General features: G+C 44.0%; 1 protein-coding gene across 2 annotated transcripts in view; it reads left to right on the top strand.

Moving 5' to 3' along the window:
- The window catches only part of LOC114657054 (lactose-binding lectin l-2-like), a 561576-nt gene that overhangs the window by 448346 nt on the left and 92224 nt on the right, over positions 1-21006 (top strand). The window contains exons 2-3 of one of the 2 annotated variants that reach the window (XM_051931859.1): positions 381-481; positions 5177-5311. In XM_051931859.1, coding sequence (XP_051787819.1) covers positions 381-481; positions 5177-5311 — 236 coding nt within the window. The remainder of the gene's footprint in view (positions 1-380; positions 482-5176; positions 5312-21006) is intronic. The other variant, XM_051931857.1, reaches the window with a different exon arrangement.

The following is a 21006-nucleotide window of genomic DNA, read 5'->3' as shown; positions in this document are numbered from 1 at the left end:
AAGGACAGTGCAGAAGTGGACTAGTAAGACTGTGGAAAGCCTCTCTGGGAGGACACTCAGGTGGAGTAGATGACCATACAGACACAGGTCCTTCTTACATACGTTTCTTTATCAGACAAACAGTACGTCACTCCTGTGCCATCAACAGACCTTTCAAGAGACCAGCAGTGGTCCACTGTTGATGAAACGGGAACTGAAGATGACTCTGGTAATTCAATCATGTGAGCTGGGCCAGCTGACGCCATGCTGAACATGAATGGTACGGGGTGGCAGCCATTAGTTAGCATACAGAGTGGTCTCAGGTCAAAAAGGTCTTGCAAATGTAAAGAATTCTAATAACATCCAATGGCCTTCATTAAGCGGTGGTCTCTGATTTTCAGGTGTGTCCGAGAGTCTTGAGTTATGTCAGCCTGGATGGGCGAGATACAACAGCAAATGTTACAAATACTTTCCAATGGAGAAGGCCTGGATTGACGCTGAGGTAATGTCTCGTTCTGAGGGCTGTAAGTGACACTGGGGAAATGGTGTGACAGAATGGCATTGCTGCCTTAATATGTGATTTGTGAACAAGTCCAGCACTTTTCTGAGCTCCGTGTCAATCTCCTTCATGGCACGCGTGTCTTTTTTCCCCCCTCAGCCAGTTGGCACCTTTGATTTTTTGTCATTCTGCTGTACCTTCACCCCTCAGTCACTTTATTTGCACTGCATTATGGATCGTCCTTCTTTTGCTTTCTCATTCTCTCTCTGCTCTTTTTACATTTCTGTCCCTCCTCACTCTCACATTCACATTTACACACAAACAAGACAAACAAAGGGAGTAGAAGACATGAAGTGAGCAGGAAGAAGATGGCGACCTGTAAAGCCGTAGCTGCAGGCTGCACTTCATCTGTTCCACAAACCATATCTGTTCCAGAGAACTCGTTCATAAGGTGACTGTTCATAGCGTGAACACAACACCAGTGGATCTCCGGCTCAGTCCTGGGCGCCCCGGTGGCTGCAGGTTTTTGTTTCCTTCGTTTTCCTTCTTATTGATCTCATTTACAGAGGGGGTGACATTTTTATCTGAGGTGACTTACAACATCTGAGAGACGATTGGTTTCATTTCTTTTTTTTTGTTTTCTCCATTATAGGGACAGGCAGGTGAAGTGACTTGCTCAGGTCACACAGGGTCAGTAGTGGGATTTGAACCCACAGCCTCAGAGTCCAAAGCCTTAACCACAATGTCACACCGCCTGCCTCCTTCTAATTCTGCAGCCAAGTCAGCACAGCGGTGGGATTTGACACTTCAGAGACATTTGGTGCTTTTGTGTTGGCGTGAAGAGCTTAGCTTTACTTCACTGCTGTCCTCTCCTACTGATTTGCTCTTTTGGTTTGGAGACGTTTGCTCCCTTAGTTTGACCCCAATAATGACAGTTAACAACGAGCAGAGCAGACCCCCGGGGCAGGAGATCCTGAATGCTGAAAGGCTGCATCTGCTTCAGTGCCAGGCCCACCGACAGGCTCAGTGGGAAATAAATTAGAAATCAAGATGAGAACGATGATGAAAATTATAAAAACATTTAAAAAAAACACGGAATTATCAGCGTGTCACATACAGAAATGACGGGCACATTCCAATCAAAATGTACCAACCGTAGTTTTGTCATTTCAACATGGACCCCAAAACACAGAAACTGAGAGGTAACAGCTGACTTAGTTAGGACTGGAATTCAATTAAGAAGAGAAGTTTGAACAGAAATCTGCAGCTCTGGGGGTCTCCAGGGCCGAGTTTGAGAACAAGTGGGCTAAACAGAAAAACAAATGATAAGAAGTGGACCCCAATCCTAACAAATGACCCCAAATTCACATTCAAATAATACTAAAGTCTGAATATACACACAGTGACTGACTCACTCGCTCACATATTTATCATTTAGTTCAAAAGCTGACAACTGGCAGGACGGCACATGAAGGGCAGTGGGTGCCCACAAAGACAGGGAATTTGGATAAGTCCATATTTAGGGCGAAAAACACCACCTTAAAATAAAAAAAACAAAAAAACACCCTAAAATTTCCAAAAATAATTTAACTGTTTTGATTGAAATTTGGTGACGTAAAAAAAAAAAAGAGAAGGAATGACAGAGAAATGGGGCTGCCATTCATGTGAATTACCATTGGGATTAATAAAGTAAATATCTATCTGTTATATAGCGCCTTTCATATTTATCTATCTATCTATTATATAGTGCCTTTCATATCTATGTATCTATCTATCTATTATATAGTGCCTTTCACATCTATCCATTATATAGTGCCTTTCACATCTATCTGTCTATTATATAGTGCCTTTCATATCTATGTATCTATCTATCAGGAGTGAAGAGGACAGACGAGAGGTCAGGGAAGCTAAAAGAAGACTTGCAGGTTAAAATGTTAGATCAATGTGGATGAGGACAAGACCTTCAATCCATCAGAATTCGCCAGTCCTGTCCACGTAAATCCACCAAAATAACATCAAGTCAAGGTGTGGGGGTCCCTATAGTCCTTGTGTCCACCACACTACTTGGTCACGTATTACACGAGTCTGTGGCTCTCTGTGTGACATTTACTCTTAATGTGTTTCCAACTGTGTTCCCGTGTACTTGATGAACTAATTTTTAAGTCACTGTCTCACTCTACTGGACTAATGCTCTTCATCATTTTAAACACTTCAGTCAGTCAGGTCTCCTCTTCATCTCCTTAAGGCTCAGCTCTTTTAATCTTTCCTCATCACTCACCCCCTGTAGCCCCCCATAATCAGCCAGTCGCTCTTCTCTGGACCTTCTCTTGTGCTGCTGTGTCCTCTTTGTAGCCTGGAGACCAAAACTGCACCCACGGCTCCAGATGAGGCCTCACCAGCCTCAGCAGAACCTCCTGGGACTTGTACTCCACACATCAAGGCGCTATATAACCTGACATTCTGTTAGCCTTCTTAATGGCTTCTGAACACTGTCGTGAAGTTGATAGCTTAGAGTCCACTATGACTCCTAAATCCTTCTCATAAGGTGGACTCTTGATTTTCAGACCACCCATTGTGTATTCAAGCCTCACATTTTTACTCCATCCATCCATTTTCCAACCCCCTGAATCCAAACACCGGGTCATGGGGGTCTGCTGGAGCCAATCCCAGCCAACACAGGACACAAGGCAGGAACCAATCCCGGGCAGGGTGCAAACCCAACACAGACATTTTTACTCCCTACATTTCCATCCTTCCATTATTCAACCCGCTATATCCTAACTACAGGGTCACGGGGGTCTGCTGGAGCCAATCCCAGCTAACACAGGGCACAAGGCAGGAAACAAACCCCAGGCAGGGCGCCAGCCCACCGCAGACATTAATTTCATCCTCCACTAATCTGCCCGAGCCTGTCTGCTGTGCAGGTCCCTCTGTGATGATTCAGTGGATTCTCGATGATCTGCCAGTCCACCTGTCTTGGTATCAACTGCCAACATCACCAGCTTGTCCTTCATATTCCTATCTAAATCATTTATAGATATTAAAAATAGCAGCCACCCCAGCACTGCCCAATGCTGGTCACCACTCTTAACATCTGCCAATCCTGAAGTGGATCCTCAGCCCATCACCCTCTGCTTCCGGTGTCTCAGCCAATTCTGCCTCCATCTTCACAGCACACCCTGAACTGCCACTTCTTTAAGTTTGATGCCCACCCTCTCATGTGGCACCTTATCAGATGCTTTCTGAGATAAATCACATCATCTGCTCCTCTCTGGTCGTCTCCTTTTCTTGCTTCCTTGGTAAAACACAAGCTCCTCGTCTGAGCCCACGCTGACTGTTGCATCACGGGGTGCCCACAGTACTCCTTGTTCTGCCAGTTTCTTTTTCAGTCAGGTTTATACTCGACATGTTCATGTTGGGCCACATGGTGAAAATGACATCACACAGTAATGCAAGCCCCCCACAGCAATTTAACTACATGGTGATGCCAGATGGTGCCGTGTATCCAAGATGGCTGATTTCAAGGAGAGGCTGCTGACGTGATTTCCAGAATGATCAACAAAAGGCTTAATCTGACGCAACAGGCCTTCAAAGTGTGATAGAGACAGGCATGCGTGTGTGCAGCCTGTAAACGTCACTGCTGTGTGTCAGAAGGAGCTAACGGGCACCACGACTCAGGGTGTATCGCCATTGACGCCAACCCTTCAAACCTTTGTACCGCTACAAGATTACAATTCAAAGCCTTACATTTCAATCCGATTGAAGCCTTCATTTCTACAGGATCCCTGAAATTTCCTTTATTTCTTCTAATTGCCTTTTTGAATTCTAAAGAACACACTTTACTGTAAAATGGTGTCTTGCCAGGACCGCCAACAGAGGCCAAGGTCAGGACAGGCAGGAATTGACCTGCAGCATCGATGCTTTACTGACGGGTGACTGTATGTGGCATATTCAAGAGTGAGGAGCTCCAGCCGGCTAATGATATTAACAGCCGCTAAAAAAATAACAGCAAATATCAAAGTGAGAAGCACTCGACTAGTGACACACAATAGTGACACACAATAGTGACACACGCTAGTGACACACAATAGTGACACACGCTAGTGACACACGCTAGTGACACACACAGGTCTACAGATACGTCTGCACATCCGACTGCACAACAACAGAAGCCCACAGACTTGGATGTGGCAAAGCCGACTAACGCAGCTAGCAGACCCATAACTGTATAAAGCTGACAGACTGATCACCACCCAGACACCCACCTCCCATTGGCACGTGAGATGTGTGCCCACCATGTGCCCGGCCTGTCCCAGCAGCTTCTCTGATGTGGACGTCCACAGGACCACCATTATTGATTTCCAACGGACATTAAACTTCATAATTGTGCAGACCTCATGTCTGAAGTTGGGTGGCACCTCACTTTAAAGTGACAAAGGACAGGCAGTGACACAGCTGGACGGTCCAGTGGTCAGTTTAAGACCAGCAGTGGCCTTTTAAGAGTTTGCTGTCTGAAAGCCTTAAACAAAATGCACTCCAAGTATCATGCAGGAGAGCCGCTGCCTCAGGGGTCTTACGAAATCTCCAAAAATAAAATGACTGTCAGGTGCCATGACAGCCACCAGTTTTTGTTGTGTCCTCCTGATGTGTGTGCCATGCTGGCCTAACGTGGACCCTCTCTGTCACCCCCTCCTGTAGCTTTACTGCATCAGCCTTGGAGGAAACCTGGCGTCTGTCCACAGCAGTGGTGCCAACCACTTCATCACCAGTCTGATTAAGAGAAGTGACTCCTCTGGCCCCATCTCGTGGCTCGGAGGCTCCAACTCTGTGCAGGTAAGTTGCCCTCCTGTCCATTCATCTTTGTGGTCTGGGGGGCTGTAATCTCTAAGATGGCAGTGGAGTGCAATCCTGCTGCAGTGAGGGTCCCGTTGCTTACCGCAGTTCTGGTGTTTTGCAGACCTCATCGTGGCTCTGGACTGATGGGTCCCCGTGGGATTTTACAAAATGGCATTGGGGTGAGCCCAACAACTTCGGAGGCACTGAGAACTGCATACACATCAACTATGCAGGTAAGCCGTGTGTTCTGTTTTAGGGCTGATGATGATGACCACTGCAATGGTGGCCGCTGTCATTTCAACGTTGAGACTGGACGCCACACCAGGGGTAGCCTGGCACTGGACTGGGGTGCTGTGAAGCACTCTGGGGGGCACTCAAGTCTTTTCATGCTTCACTTGAGCACAGTGTACAATAAGAGCGGTGTGTGTGTGTGTGTGTGTGTGTGTGGCAGCAACATGTGGGACCGTCCTAAAGACCCCCGTGTAACACACTCTGGAGAACTGAGCAAATCAGAGAAATCTAACTGTCACTGCATTGACTTGTGACGGGCACAGCAGGAGGGCGGCCACCAGGGGGCTTGTTAGGACGTGATGAGTGTCACAAATAATTCAATGAGAATAAAGAGAGTGTGAGGGATTCATAAGAGCGAAATCATCAGCCTTTGTTTAAATATCAAATACTCAACCAATAAAAAATAAAAAAGAATAAACAAGACCACGCGCTCACCTCATGCGGCCTTTATAAGTTCTGTTGTTCAGTGGGCAGTATTGTGGCATTTGGTGGCCCTCTGATGGACTGGCTCCACACTCAGGGGTGGTTGGCACTTTGCACCTGATGCTGTCAGGGTGGTCTCTGGTCACCGTGTGCATGGGTGGGCGTCAAGCAGGCCTGATAACGTTTGGATGGCTGAATTACATTTTATGGGGGCACACTGGCATGGCAGACTGCAGCCTGGCCACAGCCTGTGTGTGTTTATTCCTCACATCCCAAAGACATTCAACTGGAATTCTATGGGAAAAAAGCAAAAAGTATTCAGCCAGAGAGGTGCACAGGAGGTCATGTTGTAACGGCCGACCCCTTTTACCCAGCCGGCAGCTACACCTACAAGACCAGTGGCCTGGATAATTAACTGAGAGATAATCTAACTATCAAGCCGTACTTCTTACCAATTAAACTTTTCCCCCCACACTCGACGGTGAAAAATATGAGCATAAAAACAATGTAAAATTAAACAGATTATATGTATTAAGTAAAACAAGACATGCAAAAAATAGAAACATATAAATACAAATATCCCTCCACCCCAGCAATAACAAGACACCACCAAACATATATAAATATACACAACAAAAACCCTCCCTTGTCCCTGTAACAAATAAACACACAACACGAAAACAACAATGAATGATAAACTGAAAATGAATGTGAACGTGAGTCCGGTAATAAAGAAACTGTCCTGAAAGCGGATGACTGAATTAGTGATATTGAGTTGTTTGAATCTCCCTGAAAAAATGGAACAGCCTCACCGTGAATCCTCGTGTGTGTGGTGGATGATTAAGTCCTACCCCGGGGTATCTCATGGTGAGGTCCTTGAAGTAAATCCGACAGATGGAAAACAAACTGGATTGGCAAGCGCGATGTGGACAATAACTGGTACCGTTGGTTCGTGGTCGTGAATGAAAAATCTCCTTCTCTCCTCTCTCTTCCTTCTCCTCCTGCTGGCTTAAATAATCCTGTGACGGCTGTGATTGATTGTAAACAGGTGTTTTCCAGGTTTGTGGCTGTGGTCTCCTTCCATCATCCGTCCCCTTTTTACGGGGACGGCATAAACTGATGCACAAACAGTAAACGGGACAATGAAACGAGACGCACTCAGAACTGACATTTAAAACACTATGTGGCCCCGCTACAATGTGTTTGGATTTTCAGAAAGCTTTTCATAAGAGAACCTGCAGATCAACCTAAAACACGTGGAACTCATGCCATGGTGTGCCAATGGGTCCAAAATCGGCTTTGACTGTGGAAACAAAGGGTTATGAGGGTGGAGGTTACTGAGATTATAGGATGTTACAAGTGATGGTCCTCACTGCTATTGTACTATAAGTGACAGCACCAAAGACGTGGGGGGCACCTCAGGAGAGGGACAAACGGGCAAAACAGGCCAAAGGTCAAAACCGGAGAGCAAAGGTGTCATAACATGACATGAGAATCAGGGTCTAATCTCATAACACAAGGTCACACCAGAGGGGACCCTCACTGAAACACAGCACTGCTTTTCTGGACCACCCTACACGACTCCACTCAGTTCTACTCCAAGGTCCTCCATGTGATCCGATCTTCACGTAAGTCACAAATGTCAGCAAAGTCAAATCGGCTCAACACGCTAACAGCACACGAGTCTAATGGACATGAACCCAGCATTCAGGGTGGGCACTGGAGGAGCTGAATGAAGCCCTGGACTGAGGGTCTGCTCAGAGCCCACTTGGCGGCAGTAACCTCCAGCTGCGTCTGCTCCGCCATATTCTGAGGATGTCAGGTGTGCGTCTGTACGTTGTTAGCGGAAGCAGACTGCGTGTGTTTGCTGTTCTATTGTACTGTCGATGGCCGCATTTCAATATAAATTTATTTACTTAATGCAAAGGGAAGTATTGCCAAAGGGCCTTTTCTTGCCATTGTGCCCGAGGCTCTTCTGGGTGAAGAATCAGGTGGCAACGCTAGAGCAGATGCAAACATTCACAAGCTGTTCATCTTTTAATCACCCCAGGGAATGATGGGAAAGGAATCACTCAATGAAAATGTCAAAAAAGGAATCAAACTCAGCCATTGATAAAACAGAGCCCAGTCCAATACCCTGTGATGGACTGGCACCTGCCTTGTGCCCAGTGATAGCTGGGATGGGCTCTGCAGCACTAAATGGGTTAGAAAATGACGGACCGACCCCAGTTCAGTTGGCACCAAGCGAGCCGTCATTCAACAAAACCCTTCATGGGTCACACGTAGCTCACTGAAAAACTGGGCGAGATGACCCACCCTGCGAGTGACGTCATTAAGTACCCACAACACTTGGCAACACTTCAATCATTTTCGCCAGCACAGATTGAGACCCCACAGACCCCACTTAGCTCCTTGACAGACAGCTGATCAGACTTTTACTAATGCAGTGTGTTTCGTGGTGTTTTGTGTTTGGCGAGTGGAGATCAAGCGGCTTGGTCACCAGAGAGCCTACTTTGGTTCATGGGGCTCTGAGGGGTCCCCAGTGGTCTTTTTGGTCACACAGACACCCACACTGCTGAAGAGGCCCCTTGCCATCACACCCAGACCCTCCTCTGAATTTGTGCATCTCTTGGTTTAAAACCCCTGCTGACGTTGGTGACGGCGTAACACCAGGCAGCTGGGCCCTGAGAATTTCCTTTCGATGTCCTCCACCGCGTCACCTGCACGCCGACTCCTGGTCCAACTTTCCAGCACTCAGCGGGTGGGAGTGCGACGTTCTCCAGTCCCTCAAATCTCAAACCGTGTTTGTGAGTTGCTGCTCCTCCAGTGTTGTCCTCACCTCTCCTCTTGTGTTTCTTTTCAGTTCAAGGCCACTGGAATGACTTCGGCTGTAGTAATCATTATCCATTTGTCTGCATGAGAGACGAATGGCCAATGCTGAAAAATAAAAAGGAGTGAAGCCACGAGAGACGGTGAAGATGTCTGATCTTCATTACACTTTGTCTGTTTGTAAATAAAAACACATCTAGCATTCATCCTGCTGTCTTGTTCTCTAAATTATTTTCTCATTTAGGATGGACAAGCTACAGTACTAAGACATGTCACTTGCTCTCCTTCGCCTGCTCTGTGACTAACAGGCCACCTCATATGACCTAAGTAAACTCAGCAGTGGCCACAATCTGATGGCTGTAACCAATGGGTGGTCACCCTGAGGTGGGCTTCAGATCTTGGCTGGCTGGCTGACCGCAGTAGTGATGGGCAGCACCACACAACACTGTAAGAAGTGAATGGAATAACAGTGAAGGTGTGCTGCAGGATGGGAGCCGTGACTTAAAGACCACCAGCCACACAGTGTGATGGGGGTCATGATGGGCCTGAGAGATTTGAGCTGTCTGATGTGGGCATTCTGACCAGTGTGATGTGGCGGTGGTCCTGCTGCTGGGGTCTTGAGGTTTTCGTGGCTCAGCCGAGGATGTGGAGAGGCAGTTTACGTAGATGACGATGTCCTCTTTGTCCCACCCGACTGTGACCTTCCAGATGCACTTGAGTGATTTGTGGCTGGGATGAGGATCAGCACCTCCAAGTCTGAGCTCAGGGTTCCCAGTTGGAAAAGCTGGGATTGGTCTGTAGTGGTCCGGTGCTGCTAAGATTCACACCATCAAGATGACGGTGATTTATTTATTTTTATTAGAGGATCCCAGGGACGCCCCCAGCCTTGGCTCGACCCGCACACACTCACAAACTGAGACAAAATAAATCACACTGGGGAACAACAACAATTAAAGAATATAATGAAATTAAATAATATAAATAATCCCACCCCTGTACCCCTACGGCGATATTACAATAAACATATAAACACAAACTCCACACAGCAAAGTCCATGGAATATCACACCAGATGTAATGAGAGATGACGAGAGTTAAGTCCAGAGATCTGCATGTTGTAAGGGAATGAAAAACAGTCCTACTGGTGGACACTAAGGGTGAAGACGGGCAGATGGATGGTTCAGGAGCGCTGCTATACTATACTGGGGCAATGGAAGAAGGAATGTCTGGATAAACGATTGGAGGCGCATTCTTGCCAGTGTGACGTTTGGTATGATCCACCATGCAGAAGTAGCAGTTGCTTGAGTGGTCAGTCAGTTGCTGCCAAATTCGCGGGATAGCAAACTTCATGGCTCTCTTTTCTCCCCTGTACCAACCTTCAAGAGTTTTCTTGCAATATTCGCATGTGAAATGAGGTGCCCAGGGCTTGTCTTGATCTCCGACAGGCATGCTGAAGTATGCCTTGTAGGCCTCACACATCTTACGACATGCTTTCACGGAATACTTTCTCGCTCTTGTCTTTATAAATTGTCCACAGACGTAGCAAAATGCATCTGCTGGGTGCAAGCAACCTCTTGATGCCATCTAAATCAAATCAAAAAAATAACATAAACCGAATTGTTGGTTCGAGTCACCTGTGCTTCTATACTTGTATGACTGCTATTGGACAGTCCAAGAATATTCTAGAAAGTTCTAAAAGTTTCTTGAAAGTTCTAGATAATTCTGGAAAATTCTAGAAACTTCTGGAGAATTCTAACAGTTCAAGAATATTCTAGAAGACTACTCAGTATTGAATGCGAATCGAGAATTTTCTCGAAAACAGACAAATTTCAAAATATCATTGTCCTGATCACAAAAGCAAAGTTTTTGTGGAATAACAGCTATTGTCTATTTTTTTTAGGCATAACAGGTTAGGAAAACACACTTTGTACCCAGGAACAAAATAAAAATCAAAATTTGTTACATAGTGTAATCTACGAGGAGGTGTAACCAACCTTTCTCACTGGACTTGCTGCTTTGTTTTCACTGTATTACATCTTCAACCTGCAATATCAAGAGGAAGCAGCATCCACACTGGAGTTCCTTCAAAGGTAAATTTATTTTTGTCTTTCAATAATATGGTAATAATAGTATTTTTAAAAAGTAAAGTTATAGTTTACTTTAAGCTTTAAGCTGTAAGTTTGGTAACACTTCATAACATTAGCTAATGTATTAAATAACAAGCTGTTACACTACTGTGTAAATCTTTTAAATCTTGTTTTATTATTAAAGTTTTCAGACATTGATCTCAGAAAGTCTTCCCTTATTATTTTTCAGACGATTTGTTGGAATAAATCCGTAAAAAGGGACCAAGGCTGCAAAAGGAAAAGTGACATCTAAAAAGACTGGGAAAACTGTTCAAAAGAAGACCATGACAGTCAATCTGAAAATGTCAGATCCTTTAAAAAGATTGATGGACTTTGAGTGGCACTTTATTTAAAATGTTTTTTGTTTTACAGTGGTTTGTAAAAACTGTTATATATTTTTTTTGTATTCTACGTTTAATATCCAGAAAGGACAGGTGTTTGATAAAACCTTTTGTTGATTTATTTTACATATTTATATTGTGTTTTGGGGTGGCACGGTGGTGCAGTGGGTAGCGCTGCTGCCTCGCAGTTAGGAGACCCAGGTTCACTTCCTGGGTCCTCCCTGCGTGGAGTTTGCATGTTCTCCCCGTGTCTGCGTGGGTTTCCTCCCACAGTCCAAAGACATGCAGGTTAGGTGGATTGGCGATTCTAAATTGGCCCTAGTGTGTGCTGGGTGTGTGGGTGTGTTTGTGTGTGTCCTGCGGTGGGTTGGCACCCTGCCCAGGATTGTTTCCTGCCTTGTGCCCTGTGTTGGCTGGGATTGGCTCCAGCAGACCCCCGTGACCCTGTGTTCGGATTCAGCGGGTTAGAAAATGGATGGATGGATATTGTGTTTTTTTTTTGTCCCTGAAGCTTGATTATTATTTAATGTCAAGTTGAGGCATTTCGAAATTGTGTTTGTTTTCTTAAGCCATCTTTGTATTTCTCCATGTTATGGCTGCTTATTTGTTGCACCATAGTTTATGCACTCGACAATATGATGGCTTGCATTTTTCACATTTTTTTGGCACAACAAACAGCTTAACAATTAATATAATGTTAAATGGAAATAAAGAAGGACTAAAACAATAAGTTGGCCTTATTTATTTTGTTTTACACAAATATAAAATGCAGGGTATAATAGCATTTGCAATTTAGAATTGGGTTCTGATTAAAATGTAAATTAACAGCTATATACTGCTAAATAACAGTTGTATGCTGTAGCTAAAAAAACCAGCATCTTGCTGCTAATTTTAATAACAGTAACCCACCGTATTTTATCAGTGCAATGCTGGCAACCACAGCTGCCAGTAGATTACCGTTTTTTTACAGAATTTTTTTTTACAGTGTATTTGTGAAGTCAGGGATGAATCTTCTGTAGTAACCACTGTGGACACTTTTTGTGACTGAAGACAGAGAAGAAAATTAAAATTAGTCAAAACCTTTTATTAATACATACCAGGCAAGGGTAAAATGTCAGAGAAACACAGTCCTAGGACACCGCGCTTCATCTGCCTCGAGCGCAGATGTCCTTGTTCTTTTATACCTTTCTAATCTCCTGATCGTTGACCATGTAAGCAAAAAATAGCATCCTGACTCATTGTACTTTTCCAGTTTTGTAAAGTCATTACCCTAAAGGTATATTTTCTTGTCACACACATCATCAAAAGAAACTTCTAGAAAGTATACATGCTTTTTGTCACGTACGCAAAACACAAACAAGTTTCATCACTCTGTCCTATTTTCTATACACACATACATTTTGTTCAATTACATCTTTTTATGTTTTCACACTCCTCCCTTTTTGAACAAAAATGATGTGGGCCTATAAATTCTATCTTGAAATGGTTGATGAAGGGGAAGGGGGAGAGAAAATGGAAGAAGCTACACGAGACATGCGCTCATCATGTAGCATATATGCCATTTCCATAGAGGCGGTAAAGTACTTAGATATTATATAGCGAACCAAAGGAATAATACAACAACCAACCAGGAGGAGGAGACAAAATGTCACAACCAAAGAAATGAAAACAGATCTTATCCATTGTCCCCAGGATCCGAAGGAGGATGCAAACCACTGATCCCAAGGATTTGTAATGCCAGAATTAGTGGAAAGTTCTTTAGAGAGAGCAGTGAGGCCTGCCAATGCACGAGTTATTGATCCATCTGGCGCGGTATTATTTGGAATATATGTACAACAAGCATCACCAAACATAGCACAGACACCTCCCTTTTCGGCAAGTAACATGTCCAAGGCTAGACGATTTTGCCAAGTCATCAGAGAAGTATGATCAAGCTGTTCATGTATGCCTTCAATAGCGTCTTTGGTGAAGTTAAGGAAACGTTGTTGGTTATAATAAAGGTAATTAATCCAGTCTACATTCTTATTAATAGTAATTTGGGGTATGATAGATTCAAAACCGGCTGCGACTTGATCCCTAGCTTTAAATCTGTCTGGGACACCCCTAGGGACTTCAATAGCATCTATGTATACTCCAGGGCCATGTAAGGAGAGGGAGGTAAGGATAGAAGTCTAAAAGGCATAACTAATTGGATTGGAGCACAGGTACCAGACCAATTAGGGGGAAAGGTGGCAAATAATTTGGACCTACGACACATCCACCAAATATCTGATCTAGGAGTGGTTTGGGAGAGAAGAAAGGAAGACAGAACGGTGTTCAGAGAAAAGTTAACCTGAAAAGTTTGAGAACAGAAAGAAAATGGTAATTCTCCTACCCATGTCGTTCCATAAGATTTGAAACATGTATAATTTCCTTCGTGAGTTTAAAACATAGGGGTATCCATGTGACGGGTGGGGGGGGAAAAAGAATAGATAGATTAAAACACTTTGAACTAGAGAGGGGTTTCTTGGAAGTAGTGAATAAATACAGAAGGCAGGGCAACCCCACGGGGTCAGAAATGTTAGATAATGGGAAAGGGACTGTAGCTAAATGAGGACGGGCTGCAGCGCACGCATAACAATGAGAACGATTAACTTGCTTAGCTGAATAGAGAACCCACTGCAACCATCTATTCTGATTCCCATAACCAGTTTCTACTGAAAAAGTGGATGAAAGGGTGGAAATATTCATAATCTTAACAGGAGAAAAATCTGAACCAAAAGTTGGGGAGATGGGTGTGTGTGCCAGAGAATGAGGGGTGTTAGTAACAGGATTGTCAATCTTAATTAGAAATCTCCCTAAAGGGTCTGTTCCAGATACATATACCCCTAATACATAAATACCTGAGTTACAATGGTTGTCAGCACATACAATGAGAGGCATGTCCTTTTATGATAGAAAACCGATTTTTCAAACCGTATTTTTGGGCCTCAAAAGGTTGATAACCCCAGTCCTCAGTTCCAGTGTTAGCAAAAACCCATTGCCAGTTGTCGCAGTCACTTCCCCTCATACACACGTATTTGTCAGATCCGGTCCACTGGGCTTGTCGACCAGTCCCACAGTTGATAATAGAGCAGAAATCAAACTGCACTGATGTGGTGATTCCTAACGGGAAAGTCAAGGTGACCAGGGCAGTAGACAAGGGAAAAGAAAAACATAGTAGCACAGCAATCAAGGGTGCCATCTCTTGTAATGTGAGGCGTGAATCCAGGCAGGCAATCCTTCAACTTTCACGGCGTGTGGTGTGGATAGAAGAATTTGGAATGATCCTCTCCACCTAGGCTGATGCCAGTGTTTCCTCCGAGTATCTCGAACCAGGATCCAGGTGCCCAAAGGAATTGGTAAATCCTTGGAAAGGGGACTGGTCCTCCAGGTTTGATTAACCTGCTGGTGGATTTCCTTCAATGAGGTTCGCAAACCTGCAAGACTAGAGAGAAAATCATTGTCCACAGTATGCAAATTCACATTACAACCATGCCAACGGGCATGGGACGTCCGGTCAGAATCTCAAACGGCGATAGTCCCAGTTGTCGGTGTGTCCGTCCCCTTAGTCCCATTAAAGCTAAGGGTAGTGCATCCGGCCATGATAAATTAGTTTGTTCACAAATTTTTGCGAGTTTAGCTTTTATAGTGCCATTGCATCGTTCTACGATGCCTCCGCTTAGGGGATGGTATTCACAATAGCCAGGTGGTTAATTCATTTATAATGGAGTTCACAAAATGAGTGCCATTATCTGTTTGTAACTTTTGAGGGATACCCCATCTTGGAATAATCTCTTTAATTAGTGCTTTAGCTACTGTTTTGGCATCGTTGTGTTTAGAAGGGAAAGCCTCTACCCATCGGGAGAACACATCGACAATCACAAGACAATATCGGAACCCTTTAGACGAGGTTAGTTCAATGAAATCCATTTGGAGGTGTTCAAACGGACCCATTGGATTAGGGGTAACGGCGGGACTTACCTGGGTACCCTTTCCCACATTAAACTTTTGACATATTGCACAGCATCTGCAAAATTGCTCTGCATATGTAGAGAAACCTACAGCTTCCCAATGTTTTTCAACATCTTGAACCATGGCATCTCTACCTGCGTGATCGAGGCCATGGGCGATTTTTGCCATTCCTGGGAAAGAGGCTTTTGGGAGAAAAGGTTTGTTAGTGTGTTTATGAGTCCAGACTCCATCAGAGAGGGACCCTTCTTTGGACCATTTTCTCCTTTCGATATCCGTGGCTGCATTCTGTAAAGAAATAATTTGATTATCAGGGTCCTGGTCATTTCTCTGTTGGAATAAAGAAATTGGTGTGTTATTATATGCAGCCTCTTTAGCAAAGTGGTCAGCTAAATCATTCCCTTTGCTAGCAGGATCCTGTTTTCCTGTGTGAGCTTGACATTTAACAATCGCTAGCTCCGATGGTTTGGTTATAACTTCTAAAAGGGATTCGATCAATTTCTGATGTTGGATGGGTTTGCCAGTACTGGTCTTAAGTTGTGCTTAAAGGTTATCTATGCAACATACTTAAACGCGTCTTTTCCTTCATGCTTATTATTAACAAGGAAAACATACGTGCTTGAACCTTTATTCGTATCAAGTGTGCTGACCACTGCGTCACCATGCTCTTCCTTTATAGTACCTAAAATACACAACTTCCATTCATATCACAATTAGACACACATTCATATCACAATTAGACACATTCCGCTTATCGCCAAAAAACTTGTCTCCCTTCTCATGTAATATTATTAAAAGAGTATTTCTCCTTCAAACTTGATCAGGGTTTAAAAGGAAAAATACTTTTGTATATTTACAAGCCTTAAACAAAAGTGGAGACATTCATTTGCGCTAAACCAATCACACAAATCGATAATTATCTTTTTCAGTTTTTAGTTAGAGCTCTCCAGGACTGGTCTTAAATTCCCTTAGTTTCCATAGTGTTCCATGATCATGGCAGACTCCAAAAGCATACCTGGAATCTGTATAAATTGTTACGATCTTCCCTTCGGACAGCTGACATGCTTGAGTGAGTGCCACGAGTTCAGCTGTTTTGTGCACTTAGCTTGATGAAATTTGATTTGCCTCCAGCAGGCGGTCCCCTTGGACCACTGCGTAACTGGTTGAGGGCGCTCCATTTTTCAATTGTAGCATTTGACAAAGTACAGAGTACATTCTGATACTCATAGGGATCCCTTTTAATACACTCTATAACACAAAATCACCCAAAGCATTTTCAACACACTTCACCCCAGTATTATTCTATATTTACACTATATTTGGAAACAATGCAGCAAAGGAAACAGAGACAAATGGACTCTGAAGAAAAGCAAGTTCCACTCTTCAGGACAAACAAACATAAAACAGCCTCTCATGATGTTAGCTGGTGTTAACACAATCCTGCTCAGCTAACGGCGCCGGTTTCCAGATCAAGGAGACTTCGTTGGCGAACTGAGTCAGCGACAATCAAGGAAGAAAAACTTCCGTGGCGATCCAATTACGACAACAAGGACAAATCCAACTATCGAGAAACCACACGGTACGATACCACAGCAAAACCGCATTCCCAGAAAAAAAAGGCTACAGTCACAGAGAATATTAACTCACAAGAAAAAAGAAAAGGACAGAAGAAATTTCATGAGAACTACATCCGTGCTTGCTAATACAGCTTCTGTTGTTGCAGCCACAGCACGAAGACACGGAGGAAATGCTGCGGCCACTGGATCCAGTTTTTTTAGAAAAAATAAGTCACCGGTCTTTGTTTATCCCCATGTTGTTGCGTCAGTACTGCATTCATAAATCCCTGCTTTTCGTCCACGAACAAAGTGAATGGACGAGAATGATCAGGCAAACCTAGCGCGGGCGCAGATAAAAGAGTAGCTTTGAGGTCACGGTCACAGAGAGCCTTCTCAGCCAATTGTTGCAACGGCTGTGCTCTTTCAGTAAAATTTAGAACCCACTGTCTGCAGTAGCCCAGAATACCTAAAACAGACATAACCTGTTGTTTTGTTTAGCTGCAGCTTAACCTTAGAAATTTTATGGCCATTTTCCCACAGAAACAGCAACAATTTCTGGGTGTCTATTGTACAATTTTCTTCCGTCGCGATTTCCATCTACATACTGTTTTCCGGCCAAACGCCGTTTAAATTTACTACTTCCGGCCAGACGCCGTCCAAATTTTTGGGCAAGAGCTTAACCAGAAACACAAAGGGCTTCTCTGTATCCCTGAGGCATGACGGTCCATGTCCATCGGCGGTACCGCGTTTGACGAGATCGGGATGTACGGCGGAGATGCCAGCCTCTGCTTCGGGAGACAAAGGATATTGGGCACGGTGCGGGCGGAAGGAGGATTTCGGGTGGATCACCAGAGGATCACAGTGGGCTATCCTTTGAAACACTACTTTAGTTATTAAATGGTCTTCTTTTCTATAAATTTTCTAGGAGACCCATTTTTACGGGGCGTCTGTTGATCCTCCGAAAATAATCCCTCCAGCACTAATGATTTTGATCCCCCTGTGCGGCGATTAACAGGCTTACTGTTATAAGTTCCCATTTTGTTCCCTTGCCCTCCCGGGTTCTGTATTTAATTTTCCAACTATATACTGATTCGCCTAATCCCTTGTACGTATGAATCAGCAAGGCATTAAGTGTGCCACTCACTAAACCTAAACTGTTCCCTTCTTAGTTCCAAGGGGAGACACCTAACTATCAACTGATCCAGTTCCCAGGAGAACACGGTTTTGTTGCTTCTTCCGTATGTAGATTTATTTATTCCTTCCTAACAGCAATCCTGCAATCTGTGCTCTTTTCGGTTTATATTTCCATACCACCCCGTTACTCGTCCCGTTAGCCTGTCCGCTCACATCCCCGGATTCCAGCTCAGGTGACTTCGTGTCCGATTCGGTTCAAGTCTCCATCACCTTAAGCAACCCGTTGAGATATGAGTATGACTAGACGGTCAACAGGAAACTCGCCCTCCCATTATTTAGAAAATAAAAAATATTCGGAAATCCCCCGGTGCTTACCCCAGCCTGGAAGTGTGCAAGCTCTGTCTGGAAATCCGTTCAGTCACTGTGGATGTAGCAAAGAGGAGACCAGGGGCTCCTCACGCAAGAACTGTTTCAGGACAGGGCAGTCCTAACTTTTGCCGGAGCTGCATGCTCTACTGCCGGACATCTCAAGTTAACGGCAGTCCGCTGTTAAGACGGATCACTGAAATGGTCTCGCTGGAGGAGTCGACCGGCCGTCTCTTGCCCCACGTCCGGGCGCCAAAAACTGTGGACACTTTTTGTGACTGAAGACAGAGAAGAAAATTAAAATTAGTCAAAACCTTTTATTAATACATACCAGGCAAGGGTAAAATGTCAGAGAAACACAGTCCTAGGACACCGCGCTTCATCTGCCTCGAGCGCAGATGTCCTTGTTCTTTTATACCTTTCTAATCTCCTGATCGTTGACCATGTAAGCAAAAAATAGCATCCTGACTCATTGTACTTTTCCAGTTTTGTAAAGTCATTACCCTAAAGGTATATTTTCTTGTCACACACATCATCAAAAGAAACTTCTAGAAAGTATACATGCTTTTTGTCACGTACGCAAAACACAAACAAGTTTCATCACTCTGTCCTATTTTCTATACACACATACATTTTGTTCAATTACATCTTTTTATGTTTTCACACCAGCTAGTCCAAGAAAAGCGCACACCTGTTTTTGCGTTTTAGGATGTGGATAAGCGAGCACCTCCTGTATTTTCCTTAATTGTGGACGAAGTAAACCCCTGGCCATGGAGTAACCTAGATGATGAGTCTCAGACATACCTAGTTTACATTTCTTAGGGTTAGCAGTCAATCCAGCTCGTTTCTGGCTATCAAGTACAGCCTGGAGACGTTTTAAATGCGAATGCCAATCATTGCTGAAAATCAGCACATCATCAAGATACACCCCAGAATATTCAGAATGTGGTCTCAGTATCTGATCCATCATTCACTGAAAAGTTAAAGGGGCCCCATGAAGACCAAACGGGAGTCTTGTAAATTCATAAAGTCCATCAGGAGTCGCAAATGCTGTTTTCTCACCACTGTTAGCCTCTAGAGGCACCTACCAATAACCCTTTGTGAGGTCTAGCGTGGAGATATAGGTCACCTGACCCAATTTTTCTAAGAGTTTGTCTACCCGAGGCATAAGCATCAAATTTAGACACCTTATTCAAGCGCCTAAAATCGATACAGAAGCGAACTGAACCGTCTGGCTTGGGCACTAACACGAGTGGACTACACCAGTCACTTTTACTTTCAGGAATTACACCTAGCTCCAGCATCTTCTTGACTTCTTCGCGCACAATATTTCTTCGTGCTTCCAGGATTCAAAATGGCCACATCTGCACCCGAACACCGGGTTCAGTGGTGATTTTATATTCTGCTAAATTAGTGACGCCTGGCAAGTCTGAAAAAAACATCAGTGTTCTGTTTTATTAAGTTTAATAATTCTGACTTTTGTGAATCAGTCAAATCGTTGCCAATGACAACATCAGTTTGAGAAACAGCAGCCAAGGAAGTGTGAACCTCTTGTGAACCTCGTGCCATTTCTTTAAGAGATTAATGTGTCAAATTTGGAATGGTTTTCGCCGGCCTGGTATTCTAACCTTGTAGTTTACTGGTCCCATACGCTCCCTGCCATTTAGCTAGGAATTTGTGCGGGTCAGACGGTACCAGTACTAAAACACGATCACCGGGTTTGAATTCACGAAGCTGACTGTGTCTATCGTAAAGACGTTTTTGTGTTTCCTGTTCCCGTTGTTGATGCTCCACAGCAATAGAAGAAAGTCTAGAAATTCTATCTTGGAAGGAAACTACCCGTTCTGCAAAACTCTCCCCGAGAGATGTTGTTTCATGTCCTATCCATTCTTCTCGTACAACATCTAGGATACATCTTGGGCACTTGCTAAATTATACCTCAAACGTTCTCAAACCAGTGGATGCTTGCGGCGATTCCCGCACCACGAACAAAACAAAAGGCAGGACGGTGTCCCAAGTTGTGGGATCATTATGAGCAACTCTTCTGGTCATTTGTTTTAAGGTCTTGTTAAACTGTTCAGTCAAACCATTAGTCTGAGGATGGTAAACAGTGGTGCCCAATTTCTTAATAGCGAATCTATACATATTAATAAAAGGCAAAGCCCTCACTGACTGACTGACTGACTGACTGACTGACTGACTGACTGACTCATCACTAATTCTCGAACTTCCTGTGTAGGTTGAAGGCTGAAATTTGGCAGGCTCATTCCTTACAGCTTACTTACAAAAGTTAGGCAGGTTTCATTTCGAAATTCTACGCGTAATGGTCATAACTGGAACATTTTTTTGTCCATATACTCTAATGGAGGAGGCGGAGTCACATACTCTAATGGAGGAGGCGGAGTCACGTATCGCTTCATCACGCCTCCTACGTAATCACGTGAACTAAAAACAAGGAAGAGATTTACAGCACGAGTCAAACGCGGGAACGAAGGTAAATGACGTTAATTTTTGAGTGTCTTTTAATACTGTGTAAGCATACATATTAACACATGTGCAATTAAACGTGTGCATTTACGGGGTGATTTCTCAGGCTTAAAAGCTCGCCTTTTACTAAAAAGGTAAATGCAAAACTAT

Source organism: Erpetoichthys calabaricus, chromosome 9 (genome assembly GCF_900747795.2).
Source record: "Erpetoichthys calabaricus chromosome 9, fErpCal1.3, whole genome shotgun sequence".
Classification (NCBI taxonomy): domain Eukaryota; kingdom Metazoa; phylum Chordata; class Cladistia; order Polypteriformes; family Polypteridae; genus Erpetoichthys; species Erpetoichthys calabaricus.
This window is presented reverse-complemented; position numbering and strand designations above follow the sequence as displayed.